Source organism: Parasteatoda tepidariorum, chromosome 8 (assembly GCF_982258835.1).
Source record: "Parasteatoda tepidariorum strain Cologne lab strain chromosome 8, Ptep-v5.0, whole genome shotgun sequence".
NCBI lineage: Eukaryota > Metazoa > Arthropoda > Arachnida > Araneae > Theridiidae > Parasteatoda > Parasteatoda tepidariorum.
Window position 1 is genome coordinate 70,202,098 of NC_141762.1, and position 12,136 is coordinate 70,214,233.

Here is a 12,136-nt window from a genome sequence, read left to right on the forward strand (position 1 = left end):
TCTCCTTGAAATAGTGTCTACATTTTCATTGTAATATATTTTTATTGCTTTCAATTCTAAAAATATATTTTATTAATTTGATTTGATATTAAAAACAATTTGATTGTTAACGTCACACTATATTAACTGTAACCACGGTCCGGATATCATGCTTGGTAATGTTCTGAAGACAATCCTTACCTATCCTAAAAATAAGTGTCGAGCTATTACGATTTAGATATAGAAAAGTAGATTTCGATACATCAACCGTTTAAACGCTTCTCAACTACCTATTAATTAATTTAAAAAGCGAACTTCTTTTAGTGCAATTGGAACAATAAACCACCATAAAGAATTTTACTTTAGTATAAATTTATATAAGTGCATTTTTCTAATTAATAATAGAAATATTTAGATTAAATCTCTAAAATAGTTTCAGAATTACGCATGACAACGAAATGACCCTGTCGACGAAATGACTTGTCGACGAAATGACTTGTCGACGAAATGACCCTGTCCACGAAATGACCCTGTCGACGAAATCACTTGCCGACGAAATGATCCTGTCGACGAAATGACCCTGTCACCGAAATCACTTGTCGACGAAATGACCCTGTCGACAAAATGACCCTGTAAACGAAAAGACCCTGTCGACGAAATGACTTGTCGACGAAATGACTTGTCGACGAAATGACTTGTCGACGAAATGACCCTGTCCACGAAATGACCCTGTCGACAAAATCACTTGCCGACGAAATGACCCTGTCGACGAAATGACCCTGTCGACGAAATCACTTGTCGACGAAATGACCCTGTCGACGAAATGACCCTGTCGACGAAATGACTTGTTGACGAAATGACCCTGTCGACGAAATGACTTGTCAACGAAATGACCCTGTAAATGAAAAGACCCTGTCGACGAAATGACCCTGTAAATGAAAAGACCCTGTCAACGAAATGACTTGTCGACGAAATGACCCTGTCGACGAAATTACCTTGTCAACGAAACGACCCTGTAAATGAAAAGACCCTGTCGACGAAATGACTTGTCGACGAAATGACCCTGTAAATGAAAAGACCCTGTCGACGAAATGACCCTGTAAATGAAAAGACCCTGTCAACGAAATGACTTGTCGACGAAATGACCCTGTCGACGAAATGACCTTGTCAACGAAACGACCCTGTAAATGAAAAGACCCTGTCAACGAAATGACTTGTCGACGAAATGACCCTGTCGACGAAATGACCCTGTTGACGAAATGACTTGTCGACGAAATGACCCTGTCGACGAAATCACTTTTCGACGAAATGACTTGTCGATGAAATGACCCTGTCGACGAAATGACCTGTCGACGAAATGACCCTGTCGACGAAATGACCCTGTCGACGAAATGACTTGTCGACGAAACAACCCTGCCGAGGAAACGGCCTGTCGACGAAATGACCTAGTCGATGAAATGGCCTGTCGATGAAGTGGTGTCGATGAAATGGCCTGTCGATGAAGTGATTGTCGATGAAATGAACCAGACCCGTGATTTAGATTTAAGGGAAATGGTTATTCGAGCTATTACGATTTAGATATAGAAAAGTAGATTTTGATACATCAACCGTTTAAACGCTTCTCAACTACCTATTAATTAATTTAAAAAGCGAACTTCTTTTAGTGCAATTGGAACAATAAACCACCATAAAGAATTTTACTTTAGTATAAATTTAAATAAGTGCATTTTTCTAATTAATAATAGAAATATTTAGATTAAATCTCTAAAATAGTTTCAGAATTACGCATGACAACGAAATGACCCTGTCGACGAAATGACCCTGTCAACGAAAAGACCCTGTCGACGAAATGACTTGTCGACGAAATGACTTGTCGACGAAATGACCCTGTCCACGAAATGACCCTGTCGACGAAATCACTTGCCGACGAAATGATCCTGTCGACGAAATGACCCTGTCGACGAAATCACTTGTCGACGAAATGACCCTGTCGACAAAATGACCCTGTCAACGAAAAGACCCTGTCGACGAAATGACTTGTCGACGAAATGACTTGTCGACGAAATGACCCTGTCGACAAAATCACTTGCCGACGAAATGACCCTGTCGACGAAATGACCCTGTCGACGAAATGACTTGTCAACGAAATGACCCTGTAAATGAAAAGACCCTGTCGACGAAATGACCCTGTAAATGAAAAGACCCTGTCAACGAAATGACTTGTCGACGAAATGACCCTGTCGACGAAATTACCTTGTCAACGAAACGACCCTGTAAATGAAAAGACCCTGTCGACGAAATGACTTGTCGACGAAATGACCCTGTAAATGAAAAGACCCTGTCGACGAAATGACCCTGTAAATGAAAAGACCCTGTCAACGAAATGACTTGTCGACGAAATGACCCTGTCGACGAAATGACCTTGTCAACGAAACGACCCTGTAAATGAAAAGACCCTGTCAACGAAATGACTTGTCGACGAAATGACCCTGTCGACGAAATCACTTGTCGACGAAATGACCCTGTCGACGAAATGACTTGTCGACGAAATCACTTTTCGACGAAATGACTTGTCGATGAAATGACCCTGTCGACGAAATGACCTGTCGACGAAATGACCCTGTCGACGAAATGACCCTGTCGACGAAATGACCCTGTCGACGAAATGACCCTGTCGACGAAATGACTTGTCGACGAAACAACCCTGTCGAGGAAACGGCCTGTCGACGAAATGACCTAGTCGATGAAATGGCCTGTCGATGAAGTGGTGTCGATGAAATGGCCTGTCGATGAAGTGATTGTCGATGAAATGAACCAGACCCGTGATTTAGATTTAAGAGAAATGGTTATTCGAGCTATTACGATTTAGATATAGAAAAGTAGATTTTGATACATCAACGCTTCTCAACTACCTATTAATTAATTTAAAAAGCGAACTTCTTTTAGTGCAATTGGAACAATAAACCACCATAAGGAATTTTACTTCAGTATAAATTTAAATAAGTGCATTTTTCTAATTAATAATAGAAATATTTAGATTAAATCTCTAAAATAGTTTCAGAATTACGCATGACTCTAGCAACGAAATGACCCTGTCAACGAAAAGACCCTGTCCACGAAATGACTTGTCGACGAAATGACCCTGTCGACGAAATGACCCTGTCGACGAAATGACCCTGTCGACGAAATGACCCTGTCGACGAAATGACCCTGTCGACGAAATGACCTTGTCGACGAAATGACCCTGTAAATGAAAAGACCCTGTCGACGAAATGACTTGTCGACGAAATGACCCTGTTGACGAAATGACTTGTCGACGAAATGACCCTGTCGACGAAATGACTTGTCGACGAAATGACCCTGTCGACGAAATGACTTGTCGACGAAATGACCCTGTCGACGAAATGACTTGTCGACGAAATGACCCTGTCGACGAAATGACCCTGTCGACGAAATGACTTGTCGACGAAATGACCCTGTCGACGAAATGACCCTGTCGACGAAATAACCCTGTCGACGAAATGACTTGTTGACGAAATGACCCTGTCGACGAAATGGCCTGTCGACGAAACAACCCTGTCGAGGAAACGGCCTGTCGACGAAATGACCTAGTCGATGAAATGGCCTGTCGATGAAGTGGTGTCGATGAAATGGCCTGTCGATGAAGTGATTGTCGATGAAATGAACCAGACCCCTTAAATGATATGTTAGTTTAACTTGCATGGAAGGAATCTATGTTTGCTTGATTCAGGACTACAGAGCAAGGAAATATCTTTCAAGCAAATCTACTTTCAGAATTAGAAATGATGATGATTATGATTCCTTCTTTTAATCTAGTTTAGTTAAAAATTTTACAAAAAGTGCAAATTTCCAAAAGGAAGTTGTTTTTCAAAGAAGCTATTCATAATTAAGAACGCTTTAATTAACTGAATTGAATACTTAGTTATGAGAAAATTTTGACGTTCAGTTTATTTATTGAAACTAGCCTTTTTGACTTTTCAAAAGCCAAAATACTACAGTGGCGAAAATACGTACATATTGTTCCTAAATTATATATTTATAGAATTGCATCAAAGATAGAGTAAAAAAAATCTACGTATTGGAAATCGTACTTAAAACACGTTTACTTGAAAGAGAGGAGGGGTGGGCAGAGGGTACAAAATTGCTATCAGGGGTCATTAGCCTAATTGGCAGTAATGCTAAATAACACGTTTTTACGCAGATAGAAGTCTCAAACTTAGACCACGAGTACTTGAACAGATAAAAAGAAAAACTAAAAGGCTTAATTTCATTACTTTTAATTATAGGGGGTAATTAGACATAATTGTCAGTAATGATAAATGATTATCTTTTACCAAGGTAGAAGCCTCAAAACTGGACCCATTTGTTTTTTATAAGATAATTATAAAAAACTTAACAAGTGTCATTTCGCTGTTTTGCAGCAAATGAGAAAAATGCATTAAAATCTATAAACCACTGCGCCGCACTAAGAAGCAACTTATTCCTAAATTAAAATTATGTAAAAGTAATTCATCTAAACTTGCTCTATGGTAATATCAAACCACACAGATCAACATATAGAAGTTGTTTCGTTTTAAATGGTTAGTCCGAAGCATGCAAGTGCAAGGATTATTTTTTGAAACTTGAAAAATTTGTCCCCTCGTGGAAAGTCGTTTAGAAATTATAAACAGTAATTATAGTATAAATTTTTAAAATTGAGAAGATTCTTTACTTGTTTACATAGATTAATAGTAGATATTAAATATAAATTAATTAAAAAAAATTTTGATAAAAATTAAAAGCTGTCTCTAATGGTAAGCTTCGCAAAAATGTATAGTTTTTTAAAATAATTATTCAATCATTTATTATATAATATGGAATATGTTACGTAAGCTGAATTCTTATATATTTTGAAATTGATGAACGAAACGTAGTTGCTGTGATTTGTGTTAATTTTTAATATTAATAAATGCTCTAATATGCTGATAATGTCATTTTATTTGTAAATATCATAATTTTCTATCCATAATTTTGGAATTAGAAAAGTCTTGTTTATTATTGCCACTTTTAAGTACAATCAAAGATTAACAAATTGTAGTTTTCAAAGTCTGATCAGTGATTAGAAATTTTTTCAGCATATCATTCTTATACGTTTATAAAATCAATAAATATTGTCTAAACTGTTTTTTAAATTACATGGTCAAATAAAAGTTTGTTTAACTAATAGTGAATAACGTAATATTCTTATAAACGCACCTGTCTTTTTGTGTGAGTTGTGCTGAAATTGTTAAGTTTACATTCGATTTCATACGTTTTAATCATGAATCTTAAAAAAAATATTTTAATTTAAATATTCAAGATTAAAAATTATGTTTAAAGTGGGCCCATTAGATTTATAGTAGTATTTTGATATTATATGACACATTTAATGATTATTGATGATAATTTGATGATTTGTTAAAAAGTAGTTCCCCAAGACTTGGAAAGAAAAATATTCATTTTTCTGAATTTTTTAAAATAGTACATATATTACATATATTAAAACAGATATTTTTAGAATCCTAAAAAAAATAATGCTCAAGAAATATAAGCATTACAGATTAAACTAATTTGCAGTAATAACAGAGTGATTCAAATTTTATTTCAAACAAATAGGGTACAGAATCTTTGTTTGTAGATAAAACTTTAGACCTTTCAACCAAACAAATTTAACCTTTGATTAATAAATCTGCTTAATATCTTGTAATCTGTTAATTTATTTGATATCAATCAGAGAAATTGGTAAAAGACAGCAAGAAGGGGGAAACTCCCATATAATTTATTAAAATAACAAATGTTTTCTTTTTTGTTTTGTTATTTTAAAAATTTGAATGTAAAGTTTGAAGAGTTGTGCGTCAAAAATGGTAGATGGAATGAATAAAATGATTTGAATTAATATAACTTAATGCTAACGTTTAATGTTATGTTTGCGCATTGACGATACAACAATCTCGTGTTAGAACTCCCTTTTTCGTATCTAAATAATAATAATAATAATAATAATAATAATAATAATAATAATAATGATGATGATGATGATGATGATAATAATAATAATAATAATGATAATATTGTTGTTGTTGTTGTTGTTAATTTACGTCGCACTAGAGCAGCACAATGGGCTATTGGCGACGGTCTGGGAAACATCCCGGAGGATGATCCGAAGACATGCCATCACAATTTTGATCCTCTGCGGAGGGGATAGCACCACCGCTTCGGTAGCCCAACGACCTGCACGCGAAGTCGAGCACTTTACGGTAGCACAGTTTAATGAGGACCAATACCGCACACCCTCGGTCCCTACGCAGACTGATCCAAGTGGGTCACGCACCCGCACACTGACCGCAGCCAGTGATGCTTGACTTGACTTCGGTGATCTGCTGGGAACCGTGTCTTAACGATCAGTCCACTGCGGGACTAATAATGATAATAATAATAATAATAATAATAATAATGATGATGATGATGATAATAATAATAATAATATTAGTAATAATAATGATGATGATGATAATAATAATAATAATAATAATAATGATGATGATAATAATAATAATAATATTAGTAATAATAATGATGATGATGATAATAATAATAATAATAATAATAATTCCTGCATCATTGCATTGTAGGATTAGTTACATGGAGAGTCAACTTCAGTTGCCAAGAAAATGATAACAAAGCGAGAAAAAGCTGGCATGCATGCCATTCTTAAACAGATTGAAAAAAGTAGGCTTCTTAATCTGTATCGTACTTCGACTCTGAAAAATGAGCCAGAGCATGGTAAAGTTATATAAATTTATAATTTGTTATTTAATTTAAATTAAAGTGTTAGTAAGTAAGGCTTTCGTTTTTCAGATTTAATTGAAAGTATTTTGGACAGTGTCACCGAGACATGTGAAATGCTAGACAGAAAAGAAATCTTCAAGGAAGACATAGTAACTTATTTACAGAATCAAAGCATTCCTGCTTCGCTATACCAAAGCAAATATGCCTTAATAAGAAAATGTAGAAGATTATGGTCCATACCGGAAAAGGTTATAATTAAATTACCAATTTTTATTTAATTTTTAATAAGTTAATTAACTGAATGGTGGATAAAAATGTGTTGATTAATGCAACTGACTGCAATTCAAGTTTTGTTCCTTATGTTACGTAAATAATTAAAGAATTATGAATTATTCATAGCTTAAGTGCATCTATAATAACAATAATAATGATGATGAGGAGGATAATAATAAATGTTTTTGAAAACAAAGTTTTCCTATTGGAGGAAAAGGAGAGCCGTATTTTATTTTTGTTATACCTAAAAGGCGAAATGCGATTACTTTAAACTCGTTACTCTTTAAATACATTATTTTCGAAAAACACAAGGAGAATTTTAGGTGGTGATAAAATAAAATCAGTAAGCGCCCCACGTTTTTCTCTTTTGTGCGACAAAAATACAAGTATTTTCTCCTTTTAGCCTCATAGAAAAGTTTGTTTCTTTTTATTTTATTTTATTTTTTAAATCATTTCATTATTTTCCTAATTTTAGTTTTGAGTCTTTTTAGTGTCGGAAAGTTGCGATTTCGATTGATTTCATATCAAGATAAAAATCTGAAGTGGTTAAGAAACGATTGAAACTGTTATTTTATTTCTTCCCAGAGCTCTAATAGCCTAGAGCTCTATTAGCAATTTAAGCACATTAATTTCTTTTAAATGTAACATACATAATACACTTGAAGGGCTTGAGGCAATTTAGTGATATACCTTACTTTAGATTAGGCTACTTTTTATATAAACTGTTCTTTAATAATGTTTCCATGTAGGTATGTTAACAGCCGTTAAAACTTTCATTAGATATCAGCACAATATACAGTATACATGTAAGTAATACATACTAGTGTGTAAGTAATACATACTAGTGTAGTACAGGCGAAATGTGTTTTTTTTAACATAAACACTTTCCTGAGAAATTTCAAAATGTAATTCAGTCTAATATAGCACAATCTTATGAATTGAAATAGGCACAGAGGCTTAATAGCTCCCTAGATACTCCGAAAATGATAAGTTAACATGTTTGGCTATCATTCTATTTGGCAAAAAAATAGGCCATGACAGTAAAACTGTAAAAACACATTATTGCTGCTGTAACGGAAATTGATATAAATATGATCAATGAAGCACATGAACGGAACTGGATTACCATAGGGTTGTGCTAAGTGACTAAGTGTGCCCACATCGAACATAGTAAACACCAGTAAATACCGAAATTTGATGAGTACCAGTTGTCTTTGTAATAGTATAATGGTAAATAAACGGACTTTTTAAATTAGCTGAATCCTTAATTGTTTGTCGATCGAAAGAACTCCCCTCGTCACAAAATTTAAGACTGTTTACTGATAAACAAGAAATCGCGGCTTTCAAAGAGGAGAGCTTCTCTCTTTTCCCTAATTCCTTTTCTCTCACCAACAAGAGCCAAAACTTGCCAAATATTAACCCAACATCCCTTCTTGAAATAGCCAACCCTCGTAACCATAACAACCGCCACTGCTCCAGATGAATGGCGAGGGGAGTTATTTCCATGTACCATATAGATAGACTATACCATATAGATAGACTGTAGGCCAACTCTGTATATCAAACTGGAAGTCCACATTTGCATTATTTTTATATGGTCATGGTCATAATTACACATTTTAATTCATTTTTTTTTTGAACAATAGGAGTGGTCAAATAGAGTATCAATCGTAGAATCAAAGAAACTGATAACATTAATGGAAAGGAAAGGACTTCTTTTCATTCTTAATCAGCTGGAAAAAACCAGGCTTCATGACCTGTATTTTACCTCAACCAAGCAGGAAGATAAAGCTGTTAACAAAGGTATGTAAACACAGTGGCCAAATGAATTTTTATCTACCTTTTCTTAATCTCTTTTTTCCTTATATTGTAATTAAAGAAACATTCACTATTATCTTTCAAAAAGTTCATGTCAAAATAAAAGATCCAATTAATCGGATTTCAGATTGTTTGAATTTCTGTAAATTCACTGTAAATCTGCCCAAGTGAAAATGGGGTTTGGGCAGCATTTGCTTTGTAAAATCCCCATAAACCTGCTTCGCACCTTCCTTCTCTCATTATATTGTTGACACGCTCTACTTTTTCCCAATATATATATATATATATATATATATATATATATATATATATATATATATATATATATATATATATATATATATATATATATATATATATATATATATATATATATATATATATATATATATATATATATATATATATATATATATATATATATATATATATATATATATATATATATATATATATATATATATATATATATATATATATATATATATGTATATAAATATATATATATATAAGCTTTAACATAAAGGGGAAAAGGACAAATGTGATAACAGATGTTTAATGTGGACTGTGAATAAAAATAGAAAAAGCAGTTGATTAAAATTTCAGCAAATTACAATAGAATTCAAGTAATACTTAAAAACAAAGATCTGTCCTAGAACAATTCAAAGAGAATCTAAACTTTATGAACTTGAAACTTGGCGAAGCACTGTATATTAAATGAAATAACTAGTCATTTGGCCAGCGTGCTTAGGATACAAGCCATTTTGAAAGCTCGCTAAAATTTAAATACTGTTTTATCTTTCAGAAAAGCTTGAAGATATATTACTTAGCCATGAAGAAGCCTATGAAGTACTTGACAGAAAGGATGTCCTGAAGGAAGCTATAGTAGCATTTTTACAAAGTGAAGGCGTTTCCGCATCCGAAGAGGAAACCAAGTTTAGTGTCATGAGAAAATGTGAACGATTATGGAAGGAATTTTAATGAGGCAAATTTTTTTAGTGTGTTTATTGTTGAATATCATTACATCATTTTATATTTGTAATTTCATTAAAGAGAAAAGTGAAATGATTATTAAGTTGGTACTGTTATGCTTTAAACACACTCAGCTTAAAATTTGAATTTTGTGCTAATTTTTATTGGCAATATGTCACTAAAGAAAAGAATAAGGCAACAAGGCATCTGTCTGTTCAAGGTTATTAAAACTAGAGTGCTACACGGAGACTGCATTTTCATTGTTAGGAAATATTTTGATAATTGTTGAAGCTAGAGCCTTAGTTGAAGCAACACCTTCTAGAAGTAGAAAGGCCTCAGCACAGATCAATTTAGTAGTCCGATGTGACGAAGTTAACTGCGCAGTAGACGAAAAATAAGACAGATGTCATTACGTTAGGGGTACTAAGCTGCGCAGTGGTTGAAAATACAAAATATGTCATTGAAGCTCTGTTACCAGCTTCACGGAATTTAATTTCGGTTGAAATGACGCTCTTGTGACGTCATAATTACGTACATGTCAGTTTGGCATATTACGAAATCTTGATTCCGTTCGGAAAGAAATTCCGAACAAAATTCTAATTGCTATTTCCATTCCGGCAGGTTGATGTGTAGATAAAATCTAAATTCCGATAAGAGTTTTGATGTAAGCATGGCGTTATTTTAGATAATTGTCTTCTTACCATTTCGCACCATCATGCTGGCTGTCGCCCCATTACCATTTCAAATGGTATGGTTGCTTAAAAACAGTGAAGACCTAGATATCTTTGTCATCAGCATTAATTTAACCATAGTTATAAAGGTATCTTTACATCGGAGGTTAAATTAATGTAAAGGTATTAATCTTTAAGCTATATATTTATCCTTTAAGCTATATATTTATCCTTAAGTTATATAATGTATTGTATTAAATTATTTTTAATGTTATGTTCTCGAAATAGTGTAAGGACTACTGTATGACGAACAAATGCAGATAAGAATAAACGAATGAATAAAGGTATGACTTGAGTGACTGAAGGAAAATTTTATGAATTTTAAGGAATGAAAATACTGTCACTTACACAGTGTTCTATAATCTTCCCACTTGATACATATTCTTAGGAACCTTGTAAAAATAAATTAAACAAGTATTTATATTAGGGGTTGCAAATCAGCATTTCAGCAAGGAAAAATACATTAAAGACATCTAAATAATCACGGAGGAAAAAGAGACAGCAAACTCGAAACCTGTTTGATTGCAGTAGATAACAGAGACGACTTGAAAGGTGATTATATGAAACCCCTTGAGGTTTCGCAAGACAATCTAACTAGTTTTGATATATTTTGTTCCACCCTCTTTCATTAATGATGCAACAGTTTCCAAAATTATTTTTGTCTCTTTTTTCAATCCTTACAAAGAAACGAAAAATATATATTAAAGGTAATGATTACGTATAAGGTAGTTCTAACTTAATTTTAGTCCACGCTTTTTCTTCTTTTTAAGATTCTGCAACTAGTTCAAATTTTTAGAATACAAGAAGGTTTTTTTTTTAAATGAAAAAATAAAACAGCAAAAAATTCTGACAGTTGGAAACTCATGATTTAGAATTTTGATAAATTTGTGTTTTTAATTTGAAAAAACAATGTCTATGAATATTTTTTGAATTAATTAATGCTTTTTTTTCAGAAGTGATCCTGTAAGCTGTCCTAAAAAGGAAATCATTGTATTTATTGTAGTGTTATATATAAATATCTTATAAATTTATAAATAAAATATTATATAACAATCAACATAAAGAGTTTACAGAAATTATTCGTGTATTTAATTTTAGCATACCATTATTTATTACTTTTGGTTCGTCAATGTACTGTCCGATTTTTTGTCAGTATAGTATAATTTATGATTTCTTAATTTGAACTTTTTAAACTCAAAATATTGTATCCTATAATATTAATTTTATTTAAATTGATTATCATCGAGTTACAGATTGTTATCAACAATAATATCATTTCTAATTAGGTCGGAAAAAGCGAAACAAACATTAAAATAATCAGAAACAGTTTAGTATTACAACACAACTTTTGGGTAACAAATTGTACAGCAATAATCTATTATTTCTACTAAAATTGAAAGCCTAAAACTACTTAACTCTGCAATAATAATTCTTAAGAAAAGATGATTTCAAAATTATTCTATATTTTAAACACTTAAATAACCTTATGATAGTACAACTCTTCATTTATAAATTCGAAAAAAAAAACTGCGAAA

At 32.7% G+C, this 12,136-nt stretch overlaps 1 protein-coding gene across 1 annotated transcript; it reads left to right on the plus strand.

Annotated features, from left to right (window-relative positions):
- The first annotated feature begins 4,652 nt into the window (after positions 1-4,652).
- Positions 4,653-9,957, plus strand: LOC147806279 (uncharacterized). Its single transcript, XM_087149441.1, has 5 exons — positions 4,653-4,793; positions 6,651-6,801; positions 6,877-7,055; positions 8,727-8,883; positions 9,704-9,957. The coding sequence occupies exons 2-5, from the start codon at positions 6,690-6,692 to the stop codon at positions 9,877-9,879; spliced, it is 624 nt and encodes a 207-aa protein (XP_087005567.1). The 5' UTR covers positions 4,653-4,793; positions 6,651-6,689; the 3' UTR covers positions 9,880-9,957.
- The last annotated feature ends 2,179 nt before the right edge of the window (positions 9,958-12,136 follow it).